Genomic DNA, 25541 nt, shown 5'->3' on the forward strand with positions numbered 1-25541 from the left:
GATGCCATTGCTTGCAAATTCACAATATAAAAGAAAAAAATCATGCATCATAAAAAGAGAAAACAAAAATATCAAGACCATTATCTAAGCACTTTTTTTCTTAACTAATAACCACTTACTTCAGCTTCAAGGGCTGCAGGATTTGCTCTAAACCTCAAAGGGTCATCAGCATCTGAAAAGAGAAAGATAAAAATTCTGACACATTTCACTTTAAAAAAAATATTACATGTATGCCTCCTCCTCCATTATAAAAAGTGTTCAAGCAAATGTACAACAAAAAAGGTCATGAGGCAAGAACATGGACAGCACAGAGTAAAATGCTGCGAAAAATATTAGAAAAGTCGAATTAGTGAACATCAAAAGTAAATGCACTTATTGGTTACTGGAATTATGTTTCTGAGCCACATCCATCTGCACACTATACTGATTGCTCCCCATGTGTTTAATACAGTGCCACAGTCTGACATACATCAGTTTTCCATTTATTGCATCTTATTGCCAACAGAAAAAACAATTTCTATATTTTGGCTCTGCAACCTCTCCCACTTTTACCATTTATGTTTCCGAGGCATGTGAGATGCCTTAGCCTGCTCAATGGAGCACTAAGCACCTCAGTGTCCTGAAAATGTGACTCGTGCTTCACTTTTAAACAGGCCAATGAGTGATCCAAACTCTCATCTACCACTTCATTGCTAGAGCCATTATCTCAATGGATTACTCTCAGGGATACTTTCATTTTCGTGTTGCATAATGTTGAATGTTACACCTCACTGAAGCAACAGGCACAATGTCGGCACTGCATAGCCTACAAAGCTCACGCTGTCAGTGCCAGGTCGCTTGCTGTACCGTACAAGCGAGTTTCCCGTGGAGTGTTCGTACCCGCTCCGCTCGTTGCCGCGTGCACGGATACGGCGAGGATCTTGTTGATTCAACGCGGCAATGGCGAACTGCTTTCGTTACTGCAAGCAATGCACGCTCCATGTGTCCGCGAAATTTTACTGCATATACAACATGCCACACTGCAACTAGCAGCAAAAATATTCTTCGGCGCTCACACCACCAAACACATCAATGTCTCGTCTGAGCATGTGTTTGGATCTCGTCTGCGCTACGGGATCGAATTGGATGACAATGTCCAAGCTGCAGGTTGCGAACACGGTCTTTGTTTCCCGCTAAAAATAGCATAACCAAGAAATTTCCCGGCTGGTCGGGCGTTTTGGCGCAGCGTGGCGCAATTTCAACATATATCACGCTTTTGGTGCAGCTCAGCGCAAAAATACAAAATTGTATCAAATGGCGCAGCTGTTTCACGCCTGGATTTGGGCAAGAAGAAAACGTACACGGTTAGTAGAACCCCGTTGATACGTTTTTCAAGGGAACACAAGAACAGTCGCAATTTTGCCCAAAAGGTGAAGCAACGATTACGATAGCAAATTAGTAGACAGCTGTACGAAGTAAGGATAGTAGTTGTAGCGGCCGTATAAACTTGTAAACATTCGCTTACTAACTAAATTAACAAGCACGATGTCATGCACGCACAGGTAAGCATGAACACATCTCGTGCGATAACCGCGGACACGCGGTATCGAAACGCTGGCGTGAGGAAGCGCAACAGCAGAAGCAAGCGAATTGACCTTTGCGCTGTTCTCTCGCTTCAACGCGAACTAAACATCGAAAGCACAGCGCATACGAAGCTTACCAGCACTAGGTGCACTTTGTCAACATCGCAGATCGTTTTGACGATTAGGTCCGACTTTGCCAGGGCCACTCTCAAGTTCAACAAATGGCCACAGAGAGCGAAAAAAATCGACCACGCCGAGCGCGGCTAATAACCAAGCGTAGTATGTCGTCAAAAAGTTGCCCCGGTGAGTGCCGTAGTCTCCCGCTAGAGGCGCCATAGTAAGCGCCATTTCAACCTCCAAACTTACTCCCACACTTATCAAAGCGTTTTTATTTTATGACAGAGTACAAAATTATTATTCCTAATTATACAATTTACTGCTGAGTATTAAGACTATTGTTTTTGCCATCATAAACGCAAAATAATGTTCATCATCATCAACCTCCCACTTGACCTCTCGCCTGGATTTAGAAATTTTAACGATATTTTCGGGTACACGGCAAACAAGGATTCATTGGTGGTACACTTATGCTGGTTGCTTATTTGTGCTAAAACCACTTTATTGCGCTTCGACACCTCACATTATTTTACTTGAGGTGAAGTGACGTGTTTGCGAGCTGAGATGTAAGCCCGAAAGCTAGGTTTTGGTCTTGAGCCATGCGGAACAAGTATGCATCGAAACAGGAGCTGGATTCTGCTGCGACTGAGGATGGCAATACCGGTGAGTCGTTTAACATTGATGCCTAAATCGTTATTAATATTCGTCTTGTTAATTCACAGGCGGAGACAAGTTAACGAACTAGATCCTGTATTACATATGGGTAGTCGGGACCCTCCGTTGCCGTTTCTGAAATAAACCATTAGTTGCGAGGCCGTCGTTATACACACAATCACGAAAGAGAGAACGATATCGGAACGCGCGTCACATTTTTATCTCATTGTAGCCGTGGCTATAGGCGACTGAGTAGCCTAGTTAGCCTGGTCAATATATATGTCTTCCCCCCCCCCGAGTCCGCCGAAAACTTATTTCGATCTCAAAACCGAATAACCCTTTGGTAAATTGAAGTGAAAGTACTAAATTGAATGTATTAAATAGTTGCATGCATGATAATTCACCCATATTTCGTACTAGTTGGTTCTGATGTTCTTGCCGTTCAGTTTGGTTTACCTTAAGGCATTTATTTTGCAGTAGTAAAGCGGTGCATCACGTTCGTGCAGAAAAAGAATGCATCAGTTCTAATAGGTTTATGTCTTTTGTGCCTTTGCTTGTGGAACCAGCAGTGTGATCTCTTTTAGTGTATAAATGGGCGCAAAAATGATCTCATTTGTGATCCTAATAATACTTAAGGTGTTGACACGCATTGTAGTTAGGAAGACAAATTTTATGGACAGTACCAATATTTAATTAACATGCTGATGAAGCACCCTAGAACAAACAATGTACATTTGAATGTGTTCTGCAGTCAAACCATTACAATATATATGTACGTCACAGCTTTTTGCATTTCATATTGCCAAAATGTGTTTTTCAGTTTCTGATGCAGTCAAAATTTCTGTTCCAGATATCCAGTAAAGAAGATGGCGCCAGTGTAAAGCAACACACTACACACATTAAAGAGAACCTACTGCTTGCTACAAGGCCATCGTGTGGACTTTTGCTGCTACTACAAGGTAAACAACACCGGGTTCAGAAATAAATATGCTTGATAAACGCTGTAGTATTTGCTTGCTAGTCTTGAGATACATTGTCATTTGTTTGCAGCAGATGATATGTTTGTTCATATTTACGGTGCAGCATAATTGGTTCAAACATAGAAAGCACTACACGAGTTTGGCTAATCTCTGCTGTATCTCATGTGCTACGGTTCTGCCCCAACAGTCTGCACCAAGCACCTCTTGGCCCTCATCACAGAAGCCCTCATATATCTACACCAACAGGAAGGGGCTGGAGCCGAACTCGCAAGGCTTTTACACCATGAACAAAGAAGCGGATCCAGAAGTATTTGGATGAGATACCAAGTCGACGTAGGACTGTATCAAGACTGAAAAGAGCCTCAGCCATCATTCCACCAGCACGGATATTGGCAGAGTCATCCACGTACCTCAACAAAAAAATTCATGTTCAGATGCGCCTGCAACCTCTGAACAAGCATGGACGACGCTGGCCAAAAGAGTTCCATCAGTATGCCCTTCCTTAATCAGCTTCCTGGCCTTGTCAAATTCAATTTGTGCGAAGTGTACCGTATTTACACGATTGTAAGTCGACTCGAATGTAGGTCGACCCCCCCAAAATTGCATGTCTCAAAAAAAAATGGGGGGGGGGGGGGGGAGAAAAACCATGCGAGTGCATTTCACACAAGGGAAATTTATTGATGGGGTTGCTAAGACTACTCATCGTCACTAGAGTTGACCTCACTGGTACTGCTGCCGTCATAGCTGCTGCGGTCCCACAGCACGTCATCATCAAAAGTGAGTCCACACTTCGCGAACCACCGCACCACGACATCGCGCGGTACAGCCCCCCACGCAGAGAGGACCCACCCGCACACAGTCAACCAGAGACGCCAAATTTTCTCGCGCTGAAGCCACCACTGCCGCACCACACGTTCACTGACTCCAGACTTGCGTCCCGCTGCGCAGTTGTTAGTTTCCTCAACATGGAGGATAGCAGCCCGTTTGAACGCTGCTGAGAACGAGCGCCGAAAGTTTTTGGCACTCATGACAGGCGCGACGATTCAGCCCAACAGCAGAAGTGACAGATGCGCGCGGCCGTCGAAAACAATCGTATCTCAAAGAAAAGCTCTTCCGCCAACTACTAATACCCCCCAAACGACGGCTCTTCCGCCAACTACCAATACCCCTCTAACGGCGGCTCTTCCGCCAGCTACCAATACCCCCCAAAAGGCGGCTCTTCCGCCATCTACCAATACCCCCTAAACGGCGGCTCTTCCATGATCGATGCTCCCACAAGAGCCGTGCGCTCGTGGTGCGCGCAATCAAAATGTATGCAATACAGTAAATTATTACGCTACGCTTCTACCATAACCATAAAAACGTAGGTGCAAAGTTGTAACCACGCCGTAGCGCCCCTGATTTCTCGTTTCTCTTGCCGTTACTAGCGGTACACGGTTCGGTTTCGATTCTAAGTCGACCCCCCAACATTGGATTGCCAAATTTGAAAAAAATGGGTCAACCTACAATCGTGTAAATACGGTAATTTTTTTCTATGAATGCAAGCTTTTTTTTCCTTCCCCATTCTTTCTAGATATCATGCTTCTTCCTTACCCAAACATAAATGTGAACCAATTCTTTGCTCATACTTAATGCCCGTCATTTTCTATTAGCATAACATCTTTGTAGCAGTATTCTCCACTGTACGTTGCCATGTTAAATTCCTCTCCTGAAATAGCAGATGCGGCATCGGCATGTGTCTTGCATTAACCTTTGCACCGTGTGCTATGTAGCATTTCACTTTTCTTACGGTATTGGCCTTCACTGCTTTCAGAGCAGAGTGGCTTTCTTGAATGAAAGCTTTCTCATTCCCATATTTAATTCCTGGTCTCGTTCAGGATTGCTCTTCTTGCTCAATAGCCTGGGTTTTGGCGCAAGCTACACTGAAGTGGTTGATTCCAGAATCTGGTTGCAGAAACTTGGTCGTGGTCGCTGTGTTACGTTTCTCAGATTTGGGGGGCCTGGTAAGTTGCATTGGGAAGCAGTCTCTCCAGGTAAGCACCTGCTCATGCAGTCCGTACAGCGACATAGACTCTCAATTTACACGCACCGTGATTGGTGCTCCCCATTCCGTCCTTTCCTGCTGCAGCCGTGTGCAAATTTTGCTTGTGGCCTTCGTTCGCCGCGATTTGGCGTCAACAGAGAGCAGCAAACATGCTTACATGGTCCGAAGTGTATGAAGTTGATAGCCACATGGGTGGAAAGGTCCACAAAAGTGGCTGCCGAAGGTGATGCCCATGAAACCAACTTGTCCATAATAAGACAATGTGGGGCACCAAGTGTGAGCCATATATTGTCACGACGTCAAAAGCTCGAGGGACAAACGAAACGCACCTGTCGGCAGAGGCAGTAACAAGAACGGACGGTTTTAAAATACCGCGCACTAGTCACTGCTTCTTCTTGCTATGTTTTTCATAGCAATGTGTCTTATGTCGTCATCATCGCCCCGCTAGACACGTGGCATTTGCCTCCCTCCCAAGGGAAGCATCGTCCCGATGCGCAACTTGACTGTATGCATGTACGAGACACTAAAACGCGAGTCACTTGGAAAAGTACGGCTTCATGCGCACCACATGCACCATTTCGGGGGGTTGCTGGCGGCGCCGTGAACAAGCTTCACGATCGGGCATGACCTCGTAATTCACGTCATTCAGTCGTCGGATAACTATGTATGGGCCAAAATATCGCCTTAGTAGTTTTTCACAAAGTCCCCCTATGCCGAATGGGTATCCAAACCCACACTCCCTCGCCGGGTGTGTAGGCGACAAATTTGTGCTGACGATTGTACCGCATTGCATCCTGGTCTTGCTGGGTGGTGGATGCGTACACGTGCAAGCTGTCTAGCTTCTTCAGCACGTTGACCAAATTCTTCAGCATCTGGATGGATATCGTCGCACTCATGGGGCAGCATTGCATCCAAAGTTGTCGTGGCTTTGTGACCGTGTACAAAGCTGAATGGTGTCATGCGAATCGTTTCCTGTTGAGCGGTGTTATATGCGAAGGTTACATAAGGCAAAATCTCGTCCCAGTTCTTATGGTCCAGGTCGACATACATGCAAAGCATGTCTGCGAGTGTCTTGTTCAAACGCTCCGTTAGTCCATTCGTCTGGGGATGATAGGCTGTCGTTTTCCGGTGGGCTGTGCCGCTGAGTTTGACAACTGCTTCTAAAAGTTCGGCCGTGAACGCGGGGCCTCTGTCAGTGATTACAACCGCTGGGGCACCGTGCCTAAGCACGACGTTTTCGACGAAAAATCGAGCTGCTTCAGCTGCTGTTCCGCGATGGGTAGCTTTTGTCTCCGCATAACGGGTGAGGTAGTCAGTGGCGACAATAATCCACCTGTTCCCTGTAGTTGGAAATGGTCCAAGAAGATCCATGCCAATTTTGGCAAAGGGCGTTCCCGGTACCTCTACAGGATGTAGAAGACCAGCTGGCTTGTCGGGTGGTGCTTTGCGTCTTTGGCAGTCAGGACAAGTGCGCACATGACGTTTAACATCGGCTGGGAGCTTCGGCCAATACTACTTCCGCCGCAGTCGGGACAATGTTCGTGTGGAGCCCAGATGACCTGAGGTGGCCTCATCATGACACGCTGTGAGAACTTCATTGCGAAGCGAAGCAGGCATGACCAGTAAGTAGGTGCTGCCCGTCGAGAAAAGTTCTTCTTATAAAGAACATTGTCCTTCTAACAAAATGACGCCAGAGTGCGCCTAAACAGGCAAGGCATGTCTTTGCCCCGGCCTTCCAAGAAATCAATAAGCGGAAGCAGTTCTGGGTCGTCGCGCTGCTGCTTGGAAATGGTAAATGTATCGACGGCTCCCAAGAATGCACCGTCTGTGTCCGGATCCTCGGTGACAGAAGGCTGTATAGGTGACCGAGAGAGGCAGTCAGCATCGGTATGCTTTTTCCCTGACCTGCATACGACGGACATGTTGAACTCCTGAAGCCTGAGGCTCCAGCGCGCCAATCGACCGCAGGGGTCTTTTAAATTAGTCAGCCAACACAGAGAATAGTGGTCACTGACGACAGTGAATGAGCGACCGTATAAATAAGGGCGAAATTTAACAACAGCCTACACAACGGGGAAGCATTCTTTCTCCGTAGTTGAATATTTTTCTTCTGAGCGCGAAAGAGTTCTGCTGGCGTAGGCTATCACTTTATCGGAGCCGTCTTGCCATTGCACCAGCACGGCACCCAGACCTACATTGCTCGCGTCAGTATGAAGTGCTGTCGGGGCGTCCTGGTCAAAGTGTGCGAGAACTGGGGGCATTTGCAGACACTGACGTAATTCGTTAAATGCCATTTGCTTGCGTTCACCCCAAACAAAGGGAACATCTCGTGTTAGTCGCGTCAACGGTGAGGCAATACATGAAAAGTCCACAATAAAACTGGCGATAATAGGCTCACAGGCCCAAGAAGCGTCTCACTGCCTTCCTGTTAGATGATGTGGGGAATTTTGTACCCGCGTCTATTTTGTCTGGGTCAGGCCGGACACCTTCACTACTGACGACGTGGCCTAGGAATTGGAGTTCGTTAAAGCAAAATGACATTTTTCAGGCTGTATTGTGAGGCCTGCAGAGCATACGGCTTGGAGAGCAGCCTGTAGCCGGGTTAGATGCTCTTCTAATGTAGCCGAAAAAACGATCACATCGTCGAGGTATACCAAGCAGGTTTGCCACTTTAGACCTGAAAGTACGGTGTCCATCAGGTGCTGAAAAGTGGCTGGCGCTGTACACAAACCGAAAGGTAGCAGCTTAAATTCGTAGAGACCGTCGGGCATCACGAAGGCAGTTTTCTCCCGATCTCGCTCATCGACTTCTATTTGCCAATACCTGCTGTGTAGGTCCATGGAGGAAAAATAGCGTGCATGGCGCAACCTGTCGAGTGAATTGTCGATGCGTGGTAACGGATAGACTTCTTTCTTTGTTACCTGATTTAACTTGCGGTAGTCAATCCAGAAACGCAAGCTGCCATCTTTTTTCTTTACCAACACCACAGGGGACGCCCAAGGACTCTTCGAAGGCTGTATCACATCATCCTCGAGCATTTTCTTCACGTGCTTTTGTATTTCTTCGCGTTCTTTCTGGGCCACACGGTGGGGGTTCTGTCGAATTGGTCTAGTGGCATCGTCCATAATTATCCGATGTTTGGTCAGTGGTGTTTGCTTTGCCTTGGACGTACACGAAAGCAATTCTCAAACTGCTGTATTAGGTCCAGTAGGCGCTGCCTCTCAGCGGGCAACAGGGCCGAGCAAACGTCGACGGACAATGTTGTCGGGGCCGGAATGGTCTTGTCACTCGTTCCTTGGTCGTGCACAGCGAAGCAGTCCTTTACTTGTACTATGTCATTACAGAACGCAACTGCAGTGCCTTTCGGGACGTGGCGGCGTTCGTTGCTAAAGTTCGTAAGGAGCACTGCTGCATTGCATGCCCACGATTTAAAGCCAGAATGCCCCGTGCAATCGAAATGCCTTGCGTGAGCTATAATACGTTGATTTGTCCCGCTATCACATCACCGTGGTAAGGCCTCTCGGTAGAAACAGACACAAGGCAGCAGGTTCGCGGCGGCATCGTCACGTCCTCGGCTAGTCGCAAATGCCCGTGCTTTCTATCATAGTTGCAGTCTACATCTGGGTTGACTGAAAATGTGACCAAACGCTCCGGGATGTTTATAATAGCTCCATAATCCCGCAGAAAATCCATCCCCAAGACGAGTTCTTTGCAGCACTCGGGGAGAATAACGAACGTGGCAACAAGACTGGAATCACTGATGCAGAGTCTGGCGGTACATTTACCCGTTGGCGCCATTATCTGACCCACGGCACTTCTTATGTGTGGCCCTGCCCATGGTGCTTTACCTTTTTAAGGCGGTCAACCAGCTCTTGACGCATAATCGAGAAATCAGCACCAGTGTCCACAAGGGCTGTTACGGGACGTCCGCAAACAAAAAGGCTGAGGTCAGCGCGAACACATTCGTCTTGTCGTCGGCATGTCGTCTTGTTGCGGCAGTTGGGGGGTCTTTTCGGCGTCTCGACAGTTGGCAACCTTCCCCCCGGAGGTCACGGCGGTTAGTTTCCCCAGTGAGGACTGGGGGAACGGCCTCTGACGACGTCAGCGAAACTGGGACGGGTTGGGGAAGCGGAACGTTGAGGTGACAGAGACTGCCAGCGACGATGTTGCGAAGCGGCTTGGGTGGTCGGCGAGTTACCCTCGTCCAGGGCACGGGCGGTATTCAAAGCGCGGGGAAGCTGAACGTGGAAAGCCTCCAAACGCGACGGTCTCGATGAGGGCAGTAACGGGCAACGTGGCCCGGTTCCCCACAGTAGAAGAAGAGTGGCCGACGGTCGGCAGTGCGCCACAAGTCAGTTCGGCGAGCTGGTGGTCGTCTCCCAGGCTCCCGCTGCCCCGATGGAGTGGTAACAGGTCGCGGATGGAACGGCGGTGATCGGCGGTGGAGGGGGAGAACGACGAACGGCATTGGCATAGCTCAACGGGCGTGATCCGGGCACGGCGCGGATGATGAAAAGGCTTGCCGCAGCTCCTGGCGGACGGCTTCGGCAACAGAGAGCAACTACTCTGGCTCGGTACAAGGAGCAAACAGGGTTGTAGTTCCTCACGCAGTATGCTGCGAATCAGCTCTCGCAGAGAGCTTTCGATAGTGGTGGCATTCTGAGGGGCGGCGCTCATTGGTGTGGTATTGGACAGGCGGTCAATGTGGCGGCAACGTTGCTGAAGTGCTCGCTCGATTATTGTGGCTTCCTTGATGAATTCGTCTACCGTGGTTGGTGGGTTTCGTACCAGGCCTGCAAACAACTGTTCCTTAATTCCGCACATGAGATGGTGCACTTTCTTAGTCTCGGGCATATCGGGGTCAGCTCGGCAAAATAGATCCTCAGCATACATAGCGACGCTTACGTTGGGTATCTGGAAGCGCGCTTCGATTAGCTGTTGCGCGTAATCCCGCCGGTCGGAACAGGAGAACGTATCCAGGAGTTGGCGTCAAAAGTCGTTCCACGTTTGGAAGCACGCTTCCCGGTTCTGGAACCACGTGCGCGCACTGTCTTCTAGTGCGAAATAGGCGCGCCTAAGTTTTTGTTCTGCGCTCCATTCGTTGACTTTGGCAACCCTCTCATACTGAACAAGCCAGTCCTCAACGTCTTCAAACGCATCGCCACGAAGATATCCGGAACGAGAGGATGCTGAAGAGTCACCAGGGAAGGGCTTGTCGTCATCTGTGAAGGCGGAGGTTCGCCGATGTAGTAGTGTCCATGCTGGTCGGAGCTGGAACGCTGGTGAAATCTGGCTCAGGCCTAACAGGCGGCGGCTGAATCAGTGCACTGGAGTAATGTCGAGAGGTTGATTCTCGGCTGAGTGTACGGGTCCGAACAGGCGTCCCGAGCATCCGGTACCCAGCACCTCCACCAGTCACGACGTCGAAAGCTCGAGGGACAAACGAAACGCACTTGTCTGTAGAGGCAGTAACAAGACCGGACGGTTTTAAAATACCGCGCGCTAGTCACTGCTTCTTCTTCTTCTTCTTGCTATGTTTTTCATAAGTGCTGATGTGTCTTATGTCGTCGTCATCGCCGCGCTAGACACGTGGCAATATTAACGGCCCCCAAAAGAAAAGAAACATGCAGGCTGGAAAGGAGTTAACGCTAAAATGCTGGATAGTCGATGTCGCTGTGTTGGCTGCGACAGCAGATGCCTGCGTCAACCGAATGCTTCGCAATGCAAGTTGCTTATCTTCATCGATGACTGTCGGTGCAAACAGGTGGGATATGCTGCCCAATCGGTTTGCATTTCTTGTTGTCGATTGCTACCAGACCACCATGTGCAACGAAGGCAAGCACTGTGCCTGTAGTTGGACTGCTGAAGGCGCCTAAGCGACCCTTTGTACGTCATACCTCACTGTTACCATGTGGATCTTAAGGGGGGACGCGGGGATCAGATCGCGAAAATCACAAGAAAAATCGGTTTTTGAAACCCCGCATTTCGGTATCTGCAACGCCTAATCTACACTGTATCAAATGGTTTGGCTGAAAACGCGCTAAAAGTGCCCGAAAAAAATTAATTTGTCAGTGCGCAGGGCGAGAAAAACAGCTTTAAATCGCGCAAAATCGCCGCCATTCACGGAGCCATATCTCGTATTTCCCGCCACCGAGTGCCGCCATCTTGGTATCGTTCGAAAGCTCAAAGTTTCGCTGTTCCGCTTCTCAATTCTGTCGGTCGTCGCCATCTTGTACAAACGCACAAACACAAAGAAGCGCGGGTCTGCTGGAGGTAGTCACACGGGCACCTCGATGAAAGCGGGCCTCCGATTGGCTGCCGTGGTGAAAGGCGTCTTCCCATTGGTTACTGCTGCGGCAGCGGGCAAGATGGCAATCGCAGTTGTCTGCTTCGCAAACCATGCCGGCGTCTTGACTTGACACGCAGAATGTCGGATTTCTGAGAGCGCCCAGTTTAGTATGATCGTCGCTTGTTGGAGATGAAAGTTTGGACAAAGCACGCCTTCGGAACACGGAAGCGCAAGCCTCCTACGGCGAGAAAAATACGGAGGATTAGCGGGAGAAGCGGAGGAGCACCCGACAACGTGCCGCGCTACCTTGCACCGTGGATTACGTGCCACGCTATCTTGCACCCCTGACTCAAGCAGCGAAACCGACAATTGCCCTGTGCAATCGGTACCGACAACGCAGTCGACGAAGACGGCGCCAACGGAAGCTCCCGCGCCTCGGCGTACGGCCGCGCGAATCAGCCGAGATCGTATAGACACGGGTCGAAGGTCACCATCGCCGGCAAAGACGGTGTACTTAGTTTGGTGCATCGTGCGACACGGACACGCCACCTCCGAGCGAGCCCCAACCATCGACGAGCTAGTGTGATAACCAAAGATTCACCGGACAAATAGTCGCCTGAACGGCGCACGATTCAGACGCGTTTCGTGTCAGTGGTGATGGCAGAATCGCGAGCATGCAGCTGCGCGACTCCCTTCGCGCGATGTCCAGAACTGAACGGAAGTTCAATTTGATGGACTAGCCGGCTATGAAATTTTCAAAGCCCCAAACGAAGAGGCAAAGGTGCAAGAAGATGCTTGGCAGCACTGATGCCAAAATTACCGCCCTGATGCGTTCTAATAAACCTGCACTGCTTGCAAAACTTTGCAGGTCGTTTTCTCAATAGTGTTTTTTTTGTTGGTCACCTCGCTCGTGGAAAGCATAGCACAACAATGGCTGGACCGATTTTGGTCCAGTTTGTTTTGCTGTGATCCATAACTGTGCGCACATCAAGACAGTCTTGAAATGTTCATTTATTTTTCCATTATTTAATTATTTTAGAATAACTACATGACTCTATGCAGTGAAACACAAGTCACATGCATGTCATATCGAGTAAAAAATTATGAGGGCACTAAAAAAAAAATCGAACACTGTCTTGATATAGATTAGACATTTGGGCAAACATACACAGTATTCCCAGTTCCGTACCATGTTTCGTTACTGTGCCAGGCTTTCCACGAGCAAGGAACTTGTAAACTTTTGTAAATTCTTATAAGACAAAAACTAATGAAGATATCTTAATGAAATTTAGATTTGCCTCTCTATTGCAATGTACAGCATGTTGCCAAATTTCACCCCTTTCTGTCAAGAAACAAAAAAGTTATTTTCATCCCCTCCTCCCCCCTTAACCAATGTATAGTGTATTGTCTGATCCTTATGCAGTGATTGAATGCAGAATTTCATTTTGCTGTTATCTCACTTGTTTATGGTCGTTGTGTACGTTTCTTGGATGTGGCGGCCTGGTCATTTGCATTGGGAAGCAGTCTCTCGAGATAAGCACCTGCTCCTGGAGTCCACGCAGCAACATAGGCTCCCAATTTACACGCACCATGATTGGTGCTCCCCATTCCGTACTTTCCTGCTGCAACTGTTGCAAATTTTGCTTGTGGCCTTCGATGGCCGCGATTTGGTGTCAACAAAGAGCAGCATACATGCTTACATGGTCCGAAGTGTATGAAGTTGATAGCCACAAGGGTGGAAAGGCCCACAAAAGTGGCTGCCGAAGGTGATGCCCAAGAAACCAACTTGTTCATATTGAGACAAAGTGGGGCACCAGTGTGAGCCACATATTAGCGGCCCCCGAAAGAACAGAAACGTGCAGGCTGCGGCAGCAGATGCCTGCATCAACCAAATTCTTCACAATGCAGTTGCAACCTATCTTGAACGATGATGTCGTGTGCAAACAGGTGGGACACTATCTGCTTGGCTGCTGGTTGTCACCCATTACCGGACCGCCATGTGCGATGACAAAAGTGAGCTATTTACGAGTTCGCGTTTATTGTTTCAGCGTATCTCAACATGCAAGCTTTATTGCTGCTCTTGTACGAGAAGGTGCACCTGATTGTCTTCTAATAAGTCGCACGTCCTGTTCACTCACTTGTGGCTTGTTTTATGGGCGTCAGTAGAGGCTCTTTGGTATCCTGGCAATTATAATGCACCAGCTAAGCGGCAGCCAAGGCACAGAGGCATGCCGCAAAGCCAGCAGGGCGGGTGCGGCGCGTACCAGCGTACACGACCGGTAAAAAGCGGTCATATTGGATTTAGCACTAAAAAAATAGATTTCCGCTTCCTGTTTTAGCAGCGCCATCTGTTGGGTCCCCTAGTGAGTTCCATGCGCTGCCGCTTCTTATTTTCGTACCACTGTGAAAGGTTCAGTTTCCCTACTCTAAAGTTGGTTCCTTATTTTATGACATTTCGCACATCGCAGATCACTTTCAAGATATGGCACCCGCGCGGCTGCGTCGTATCTGCAACGTGCCAGTCGCTTGTTGCAACGTACAAGCTGGCTGCACCGCTAAATTTAAGTTATAAGCAGTCTACACTGTACCGCAACTTCCCTTTTTTTTATTGTGATAGCAATTATACAGACACTTAAGGTGCATTTCTGCCATCGCCATGATATTCCGTATAAAGTCGAAAGGCGATAACACTGTCGCCATCCACCATATGTTGTATGTGCGAGTGAAAGCGTATGAGGGTGAGCCTGCTGGCACATGCTGCGTATTGCATGGCCGCGCAGGCCCTATCTTGAAAGTGATCTGTGGCGGGGACAGAGTTAGCCGTGCGCAGTGTTTTCGCCGTTAAGTTCGCGGTGAAGTGGGAGGTAGCATGAAGGCCAATTCGGTTGCTGCTCCTGCAACGCTTCCTCACTCCAACATTTTAACGAGTTTCTGTGGTCAACGAGTGAGATGTGTTCATGTTTGCTTATGTGCATGTGACACCATGCTTGTTAATTTAGTTAGTAAGCGAATGCTTACAAGTTTATACTGCGGATAAAACTACTATCCTTACTTTTTATAGCTGTCTACTAATTTTGTATTGCAATCGATGCTTCGCCTTTTGGGCGAAACTGCGACTTTTTGGCTTCTTTATCTGTTGGCTTCATACTGTATTTATTCGAATCTAGGCAGATAGTTTTTTTTTTTCAAATAATCATATACGAAATTCTAGGGTCGGCTTAGATTAGAGGATTTTTAAATACGCACCAGTTTTTATCTGAAACTTATAAATATGGTGCATAGTTAGTGCCATCTAGCAAAGTCAGTATCGCAGCCGCTACTAGCCGCGCCAGTAGCCAACTGAAGTACATGAGGGACGTCGCCATTTTGACCTGAGTCGTATTGGTATGGTGTAGCATCGGCGCGCGGCATGGCGTTATCGTAATGACACCAAACAGGCGATGCCACTCTAGTGCCACTTTCTAACAAATAATGTATTTACTCGAATCTAATGCGCGCTTTTAACACAACCCTACATCTGCGTTACCATATAGCCGTCGGCATTTTAAAATGGCTGCCTCGCACAAGCGTCGAGCCTAGCTACTTTCAAGCCAAGCTACCGTAGCTTCCCCCATGTGCTGCAGTACACATGCTTAGGCAATAGTCTACCGTCTGTCTTCCATTCTCTGCGTATGCTCTATCAGCATAAAGTACTGAGTTCATCATGATGCCGCATTTAAAAGGAAAGTGATCATGTATCATGTGAGCGGAGACACACGGAAATCGGGTCGCATCACGGGCGGAAACTTGAGTGCGGGACTGGTGCAAACAGAAGGAGAGGATTTTGCCAGCAAAGCAATGCAGAACGGTTTCACTGAACCGAAGCAGGACAAAATCTATGATGATCCACTTCAGTGATACGATCGCCTTGGCCCTATCTTGAAAGCAATCTGCGACGGGAAACATCCACGGCACGCCGTGTTCTCACCCCTTATAGGTCGCATTGAAGAGAGAGGCATGCTCGCAGGAAGGTCAATTCGCTCGCTGCATTTCGTCACTCCAGCGTTTTGAGTTCGTTTCTGCGGTCAACGAGCGAGATGTGTTCATGTTTGCTTATGCGCGCATGACACCGTGCTTGTTATTTTATTTAGTAAGCGAATGTTTACAAGTTTATACAGCCGATAAAACTGCTATCCTTACTTCGTATAGCGGTCTGCTAATTTGCAATCGCATTAGATGCTTCGCCTTGCACGCGAAACTACAACTTTTTTTATTCAATGCAACTTCAGCGCATCAGGAGGAAATCTGTCTTTCCAAATGACAAAGTTGTAATTCTGTTTGAAAGCATGAGGTGCGCGGTAATGTAAAAGACTTTTTTGTCGTCACGGAAAACGGGTGCACGTTACAATCGAGAGCGTGTTAGAATCAAGTAAATACGGAAGTTGTGCGAGCCGGACAGGCATCGTCAAACGTTCAAGCCAGGCGGGACTTCGGCATCGATAAGAAAAACGTCCGTCATTGGAGGGGGCCACGGGAGATGCTTTTTGCGTGTGCCACAACGAGGATGGCAAACATTGATCGTGCGCTGCTTAAAAAAGTAAAGCATCGTTATTGCGCTTGATGGTACTGAAAATAGTGCACTGTTTGAAGGTGGAAGATAGCGACGAGGGTAGCAGCGATGGTGACGTAGAATGAGCTCGGCATGTTCATATTTAATAAATGCTGTTTCATTTTGCGAATGCAGTCCTCGCTTTTTTGTTCAGCCTACATTCGAGGTAAGCTTTTTTTTTTCTGGCTTTGAACCTTTGGGGGGTCGGTCGGCTTAGAATCGGAGTCGGCCTAGATTCGAGCAAATACGGTAATACTACGACAGAAGTTACATGAACTTTGATAAATAAACTGGTAAACATGGTCATAGTAGTCACACAACAATATGCTTAGCAGCCAGACATCTAGAAACAACAAAAGAAATTGAAAGTGAGACTTACTAAGAGTTCCGAGAGTCGCTGTTCTGACAACTTTGTCGACTTGATATTTTAGTTTCTGGTCAATGGGACGAATTCTCTCGAGGACCTGTTATATTGAGAACATATTTAGGCAACAAAACATAGCTGTAATGTAAGGTAATAAAAGAATAAACTGACTTCACAGTTAGTTTCCTTAAGCCACCACTGCTGCAAAGGAAGCTGATATTGGCAGTCCTTAGTAGATGATACAATGGTTGTAAGTGCAGTTTTATTTGCATTTCTGGATGTTAATTTTTTTTTTTAAACTTTTAAAAGCTGCGCTGAGTCCTAACTGTTGTGACGAAGGGGCACGAAGGTGAGGACAAGAACATTTTACGACAAAAGCCAGGACCGAGACTTCCCAAAATAACCCCCACCTCCTCCCCTAACATAGTCAAATGTCAAAATCCACAATGCAGGTAGCTTCAGCATCTTGCTTAACTGAACCCAATTAAAGCAAAAAGGACTACCTACATCACGGTGCAAGAAGGGCATGTGTGCGTGCACTCCGAGTGCAGCGAGGTCAGTCTATTCCCTGCAAGTACTTTTCCCTACACAGTATCAGTGAAAAAATGTTTTCTAGAAACATGCTTAAAGGGGTCCTGAACAACCCCTCAGGCTTGGTGAAAAAATCGTCTGTGGATAGCATACGCTGTAGTAAACATCTCACCCAAATTTTGCAGTCGTGCGTGGCGTGTGAAGCTCCCAAGCGGAGTGTGAAATCACATTTTTCTCAAATGCTCTCTTTTCAAATGTAGCCCACTCTGAACTCTTTTCTGGAGGCTTTATTTTGTAATATAGCAGATTCCCATATGCAGCTGCTATTGGCCAATAGCTGACATCAACCAAGAAGGGTGTTTGGATCAGTGCGCTTCTTCCCACTGTTACACTGTATATTTGACACAGTTTAATAAACAAGCTGATGTAAGCGAAAATGTGCTTTCGAATTTCTAGTTTTCAACAATCAACTAGCCTCAAATCACACGAAAATTAAGGTCACACCACATGCACACTAGCCAGCATGTGCTCCCTCCAGGCCGCTCCTGGCTAGATGCCTTGGCAGACTTCACTTCCCCCCCCCCTCCCCCCCTGTGATGTGTAGTGCGCGACACGGCGCGGCGGTAGGAGACAGTGATATTTGTAGTGTGCGACAAGGTGCGGTGGTTGGAGACAAGGAGCAGACGACAAGGAGAGCGCGCGCCGAGGCGAATTTGGAAAACGACGATGCCGAAGACCGCCCGGCGCGTGAACACGCGGCACAAGAAACAAAGAAACAAACGAAGCGCCATCCAATTGGAAAGAACCACGGCGCTCACGGGGGCCAATGACCGATGCCCACGGAGCCCGAAGGTGACCAATCCGAAAGGGACACACGGCCAGAGGGAAGAAAAACGAGGCAGTGACCGAAGAGAAGGGGGAGTTCGAGAAGCGGCGCCGGGCGAAGGACGACCACCGGACCGGGAGCTGAAGACAGGCCGTCGGGTTCCGGACCCGAGCCTCACGACTTCACCTGGCCGGGGCCTCCTGCCAGCCAGTTCCCAGACGTCGCCACTCCTCCCGACCACGGATGGCTGCCCGAGGTCGATGAACTCGTGAGCCCGCAGGCAGAACGCAAACAGTTGGCCACGGGCCTGAGTTTGCACCGAGCTGCCTGGCCACGACGCCGCCTCCAACTAACTGTCCGCCGCCACGCCGCCAGCGTGCCTTCTACAAGCCAGCGCTGCTACGCTCGGGTTTCCTGCCCATCGCTCAGCGACGCCGAAACGTTGGTGAGACGAACGCCGCCTTCTTTCGTCGCCTTGCCGCCACCCTTCCACATGGAACTGTGTTACGCGCGCTATCACCTATGCCAAGCCCTAACTCTGTGTGGTGTTTAACTTGGATTTTTTTCTTGTGTCCTCCTTTCTATTTATTACTCTGCTTTTCCCTTAATTTCTCCTACTTTCCATCTTAACGTGTATATTAAATGTCTTGTTCTGCTCTTTAAAACCAACGGCTTCGTCCTTTGATTCGGTCCTCTGAGGCTCTGCCTCAGAGACCTGCCTTCAAACAAGAACCTGCTCATCACACCCCCGTAGTGAGCAATTGATAACTCTTCAAAATGCACAAGTTGGATGTGGCTACTATCTGCCGGTCAAGCTGGTGCAGGAAGCCGGTCCACACCACGTAGCACGGCCAGACTCAAGCATATGAGCATGAGCACGCACTCAGCCCTGTCATGCACTAAGCAAACGCTGCACATACACACTACAGTTGCATGTAGCTACAGGCTGCTACATAGCTAGATACCGCGGTGTGCAACAACGAGTCCGCAGACTAAGAGCACTGCAGCTGGCTGAGGACAACTAAGTTTAGTGCGTCGTAGGCGACAAAATCCTAAGTAGTGGCATCTACGTGAACATACAAAACCAAATTTTAACTGCGCGCCACGGTGACGTTCAGTAGGTAGAGCACTGTGGGCGCACCCCGCACCGCCGTAACCATCGCAGTGGAATCCTTGGAGAAAAAAGCGGAAGCACCGCATAGGAGATGTTTGCCTGCCAATAACTAGCTTATGCTGAACGCATTGAACTACTTTTTACGGCAAAGTATTTCTGAAATAGTCTATATAAACTTCAAATGCATTTCTCGACTTTGATAAAAAATGGTTCAGGGACCCTTTAATGATCACTTTTTGTAACAACGACATGACAACCAAAAAAAACACGGAAAAATTTTCACAGCAGCTTTTGGACCTATTTGGCATCGAACTAATGTTCGGCTTAAAGTTAAATACAGAGAATAAAATTTGAAAGACGCACCTTAAAAACACTCTTGAGCAGAAACATTTCAAAGCATTTTAGAAGCACTTTCCACACCATTATTCAGCAGTAAATCTTGGCCAAATGAGCGAAGTGCTAGAAAACATACTTAAGAATTTTTCACAGCACTAACACATACATTGTAGAGTCAAGGATAAAAGTTTATGGGCAACAGATACCACAAAAGAAACGAACATGCACGTGGCTTAAACACACAGAGCAGCTTAGGCTCTACTTCCAAATTTACGTTTGCATATTAGCACCATGGGAAGATTCAGCTTTGTCTTCATGAGTGTAGACACAACATCTGGCTGCGTAACACAGAGCAGCTGGCTCTTATTCTAAATTACGTCTATTAGCACCATGGAAGATTCAGCTTTGTCTTTATGAGTGTAGACACAACATCTATGGGCCATTATGAACTTTCCTCCACCTCTGCAACTTCCACAGATAAGCCTCCCTTTTTTCTTTTATACCACGACCATGTTCGTTCTATGAAGGTACCTGTCGCTGTAACCTACAAAAGCTACCCAGGCCATTTTAGAACAGCTTGATACAATCTGAATAAATTGGCTACCTTTAGAATAACCTGGTGCAGTAATTCAGATCGCACAAAAGAAATGAACATGCATGTGGCTTAAACACACGGAGCAGTTTAGACTGTACTCAGTGGTGCAACAGCCAAAATAGGATTTGGAGCAAGGAAATCTTGCTATTGGAGCAGGTTATGGGTAAAAAAAAATACTCTTTTGGAGCACTAAATCCCAAATTTGGAGCAGTTTCACAAAGAACGCTTACTCATAAAGCGGCATAAAATTTACCCCGCATTACACGCACTCCCCAACTTTGCATTAGATTTCTGGGGGACAAAAAAAAGTGCGTTCATTACGTGAGTACATACGGTAATTAATTATATACCGTACGGCAATATGCGACAATACAATTGGAGATTACAGGGAGAGGCCTTCGTCCTACAGTGGACATAAATACAGGCTGATGATTATTATACGATAATTCACCTTAGCAGCATAGGTGAGGGCAGGGGCGCGATCGGAGATCGTTGTTCGGAGTGCACGTTCAGTTTCGCCATGCACGGCTGACCTAGGCCGCGCCCAGCAAAATTGAACGCGCGCTCCGAACAACGACCTCGATCGCGCCCCAGCAGTGCACTGCACGCAAATTTTTCCGCCAAACATGTGGAAAGTACACATGCATTTCTTCGCGAGTGGTTCCCTTTCGAGTTTTTATCTGACGACGTGTCGCGACGTTCCGGTGGTTGTCGAAACATGCAGCGACTGTTTGACAATCTTTTGGTATTTCGGCGGTGGCCTCCACGGACTTCGGATAAAACGGACCTATTTTTGTCGGATTATCAGGGTCCGTTGTAACGAGAGTAGGTTGTGTATATGTATGTGTGTGTCTGTAGCAAAAATCGGCACCGTTTCATTGCAACGCGGTGCCTGTTGCCACGTAGAACTGAACCCTTGCTAGTTTTGTGCATTGCGTCGCCTACACGGCTCACGCGATCAGTGCCGGGTCGCTTGCTGTACCGTACAAGCGAGTTTCCCGTGAAGTATTCATACCGACTCCGCTCGTGACCGCGTGCATGGATAGGCGAGGATCTTGTCGAGTCAATGCGGCAATGCCGAATTGCTTTTGTTACTGCAAGCAACGCGCATCTCCGTGTCTCCGAGAAATTTTACTGCATACACAAGATGCCGCACTGCAACCAGCAGCTAGAATATTCTTCGGCACCCACCACCAAACACGCCGTCTCGTCTGGGCATGTGTGCTGGATCTCGTCCTCGCTACTGGATTGCATGGCGATGTCCAAGCTGCAGGTTGCCACCACAACCTTGGTTTCCACTAAAACTAGTGTAACCGAGAAATTTCGCGGCTGGTTGGGAATTTTGGCACAGCGTGGCGCAACTTCGACATATATCACGGTTTTGGCGCAGCTTGGCACAAAAATAAGAAATTGTATCAAAATGAGACAGCTGTTGCACCCCTGTGTACTTCTAAATTCTCCAGCAAAAAAAAAAAAGAACAGGAAAGAGACAGAAAGAAAAACAAAAATAACAGAAGCTGCGACTCGTATGAGTACTTATCATACACTTGCATCGAGTGAGCGCACATCTTTACCCGAAGTTGCAACTAACACATGATAAAGGCACAAAAAAAAAAAAAAAAGTTACGACAGAAAATATGCCCAAGGCCATGATGCGTGGCCGACGTAACTTTTGGGTGAGGCGTTGCGGCTTTTGACACATGGCCTCAGTCCAAAAACAAAAAATAGTGAGGCCATTCTATGATTATTTAGGAAAATGATTTATGGCCCTTTAAATCAAATCAAATGGCTATTAAACAGCCCAAAATAACAAAATAGTGGAAGCAGTGATGCATACAGTTCGAGCTTGCACGAGCCGACGGATTGAAGGGTCACCATCAATGCTTTTGCCAGAAACCTTGCACCAAATAATGTGTGTCAGGTCAAGCAGGTAGCTGAGCATGACATGGTTCTTCATCTCAAGGAAGCTCAGGCCCTGGATAAAAGACCAGGCAAAAACCGAGGTCACCAAAGCTACAGGCAAATTTTTTGTTCATTAAACTTCTCGGGGAATAAAATTCTTTGCAGCAATGTCCACAAACTTTTTTAGAAAAAGAGCTATGCAATACTGTGACCCCGTGACTGCTTCATGTGAATGTCTCGCTATTCCCATCCGTCATACCGGCGATATAAAAACAAACAAAACAATATCACGCGAGTTTCTAATAATTGCAGTAATATTGAAACCGTTAAATGTGCATGAATGACTTCAACAATGTGCTACAGGAAACTCTCTGTGCAATGTCACAAGAATGAATACAAGCCATGACGACATGATGATTGGCATCCTGTCCTTTTGTTCATGCCTGAAAATCAAGTCTGCAAATAAATTTTGAAACAACATTCACTATAAAGGGCAAATTCAATATAACGAATGTTGATTAACAATATTAGCAACTTAATTATTTCCCTTCTAAACTTTACCCTTTATTTTTCCAAAAATGAAGCAATGTAATCTTGCATTCCAGTTTGAGTTTAACAATACATATTGTGTGCACAAACCCAGGGCCTTCATAACAACAAAAATACAAAATCCACTGAGACAGATATCACTTGCACATATCTATGTACACGTTATCAAGCATGGAAGTGCAATTGTCAAGAAAAACACCACTGTGCCATCTGTTATCCTAGCACGAAACTTGTGTAGGGCATGTTCTTTTTGTACCCACGTTTGAGCACCTCAGCATCACAAACAATGGAAAAAAAAAAAAAAAGCTAGGAGATAATGTCATGCTATAATCTCAAAGCCTAATAATAAAATTAAAATGAGCTTAAGAAGTGAAATTTCGAGTACACAATGTGTGGTGAAAAAGCTTTTTGCATTTATGGTAGGCTCTGAAAAAATAAGCTGTCTTTTTTATTGTTATTTTTTCCCCCTTTAACACCACTGGCACGGAGAATGGTTTTTCTTCCTTCAGTTACTGCCAGTGGCGTAGAGATGGGGGTCTTGCCACCAGAGGTCATTGTCACTACTATAATGCACTGAAATATTAAGAGGTTTCCAAGAGCATTGCAAGACAGCAAAAGATAGTGGCTGATAGCGATCACGCAAGAGGGGTGCCGCCGAATGGCAAGTTTGAGGACTAGGGTGCAGTCGGCACAGCAGCTTTGCTCACAGTGATCCTGCATGCACCTGCACTATCGCGTGCTACAATGATGTGCAAAATGATGACCATGGAGCATGACAATTGAAATTGTTGCACTGTTGTCTAGCAGGCTTTTTATTCATAAAAGCTTAGTGACCAAGGGATTTTTTTTTTTTTTTTTACTGCTGAAACAAAGAGCCTTGGTATGTTCTGTTGTCGGGCAGAAAAAAGGAGCAAGAAAAGAAGTGGACAGGAGCATCTGTCCTGTTCACTTCTTTTCTTCCAACCCTTTTTCCCACTCAATACATGCCGCACCAACTGGCTAGAGTCAACTATAACTGCTATAAAATATAAATTCTATATAAGTGAACTATAACCTTGGTTTGATTAAATTCAATCAATTTAACAAAGTTTTAGACAGGATGCATTGTTATATTGTGGTTCAGCTATAATACTACAACATAAATGACAGTACAGTCTATCCCCTATGTAATGTATAGTCACCGACATTTAAAGTCCGCCAAAATTAAAGAACTCTTCCTGGCATATGACTGGTTTGTCAGTGCTTAAACCCTGTACAGAAGTCACATTTCATTGTCTAGATTGTATAATAGCACTTTAGCATCTGGGACTTGCCTGATTTGTTAGCTATAAACGAAGAACTGCCATCACAGCATCCTCACCACTCAAGAAAGGGAGTTCATACTGCCAAGTTGACTGGCATTGTTACCAGCCTGTGGAGCCCTCTGCTGTCGTCAAAACTTGTTTGAATCTTAAGTCTTTTTAGTGTGAACAGTTGTCAAGAATTAGAAAACAGACAGATCCTGTCCGCTCATTTGTCATGTCTTAGCTTGAGCACGACACAATGTAACGCAGAAAAAACAAAGAAATAACGAAGGAATATCTGAGCATACCTGGCATCAAACTAATGATGATATATTTTCAAGCCGAGCTTTCAAACCAATACACCACAGCGGCTCTGCGCAGGTGAATAGATGCCACTTGCATTGGGCACGAACAAAACTCAGTGCTTTTTTGTCGGGCTCATGTCGTGTGTCATGCAACAGTGTTTATCGAGACATACTTCCTACAAAATTGCACATGTGCACTGCAGTGTGCTCTTCCTTCACTTCTTTCGCACTCACAATGGTCTGCACATGCTGTCGAGATTTGCAGGTTCATGAAGGAAATGAACAAGCACGCACACAAACGGAGTAGCGTCAGTGCACATCTGCTGCTGCGTGCTTCTGATTGCGGGGAAATCTCTTAGTTTTGTCTAAGAGTTCAGGTGGCACTGCAGTTCTCTTAAGTTTTCCTAAAAGCTCCGAATGTTCTAAAAATCATGTGCAAGTCAATGTTCACAACTGCTGTTTGTGGTCATTGAGTTTGATTGAGTCATTGAACGTGACAGGATCGCCCCTGTCGCGATTAGCATGCTTCACAGAAATGCACAATATGCACGTCAAGACACTTTCATCAGCATCCTGTTAGAAACATGTCACATCAGGTATCCTATAATTACCTACCGCAGCAGTATTCAACTGCTTTTTGTTCTTGACACGAGACAGAAGACTTCCCACTGCCGCAGAAACACAAGACGCCTTGTCTTTCACCTCTTTGAGGGACGCAAGGAACTCCGGCACCTCCGTTTCATGCCCCCGGTCAGCGATTGTAACCTGAAAATAATACATTCAGAAGTTCCAATGAAACATTTGTTTGGCGAACAGCAAACAGCATCTTTCGATCGCGATACAAGTACCCCGTGTGACCGGGATTACTCAGCTTGGCGTAAAGTAGCGCATATATTTCTGCTCTCCTAATCCAGCGGCGTCAACTTGCCAGCAGTATATTCACGATATAATGAAGGCGAAAAATCGTACCTGCGACATATATACACGATTACTACCAGGTCCTTGTATTGCTTGCATCTCACACCTGTCACAGAGACAAACACGTGGTTTTCGGCAGGCGCTGCTTTCGCAAACAACGCATGGCAAACCAATGGCGCCAGCTGCGAACAGCGGGGTTGCCAGAGACCATGGAGGAAGAAAAAAAACCTCCATGCCAGAGACAGAGGCAGCATTGACATAGCGTCGTAGATCATAGAGGAAGGGCAAAAATTATTTTTCTCCCCTCCATATTTGACATTTACGCCGAAAGTATCCACACATACACAAAAAAAAAAAATTGTTGTGAAGTAAGGCACCCCCCCCCCCCCCCCAAAAAAAAAGCCAAAAAAAAAAAAAACGATCAGTTTGTGATTGCCGTAAGTAAAACCGAACCGAAAATAAAAATTTGATTCCTCGGTTTATAATTTTCTTGCTCCGACTGTGACTTGCAATCGGCTTTAGCCAAACCTGGGTGGCCTGTGGGGTTGAGTTTGGGCGCGAAGACGGCGCGTGTTACATCGGTG

At 47.0% G+C, this 25541-nt stretch overlaps 1 protein-coding gene across 1 annotated transcript; it reads right to left on the bottom strand.

The window, feature by feature from the left end:
• Positions 1-119: 119 nt before the first annotated feature.
• On the bottom strand, positions 120-25154 carry LOC119435119 (neuroguidin-like; the record flags this gene model as incomplete). Its single annotated transcript, XM_037702059.2, has 5 exons — positions 25009-25154; positions 24655-24804; positions 21838-21975; positions 16614-16698; positions 120-172 (listed from the first exon to the last, which is right to left on the bottom strand). Coding segments are annotated over exons 1-5 (474 nt in total), but the record flags the coding sequence as incomplete, so codon positions are not given.
• Between the last annotated feature and the right edge of the window lie 387 nt (positions 25155-25541).

The sequence above is a fragment of the Dermacentor silvarum genome, unplaced genomic scaffold (genome assembly GCF_013339745.2).
Source record: "Dermacentor silvarum isolate Dsil-2018 unplaced genomic scaffold, BIME_Dsil_1.4 Seq468, whole genome shotgun sequence".
NCBI lineage: Eukaryota > Metazoa > Arthropoda > Arachnida > Ixodida > Ixodidae > Dermacentor > Dermacentor silvarum.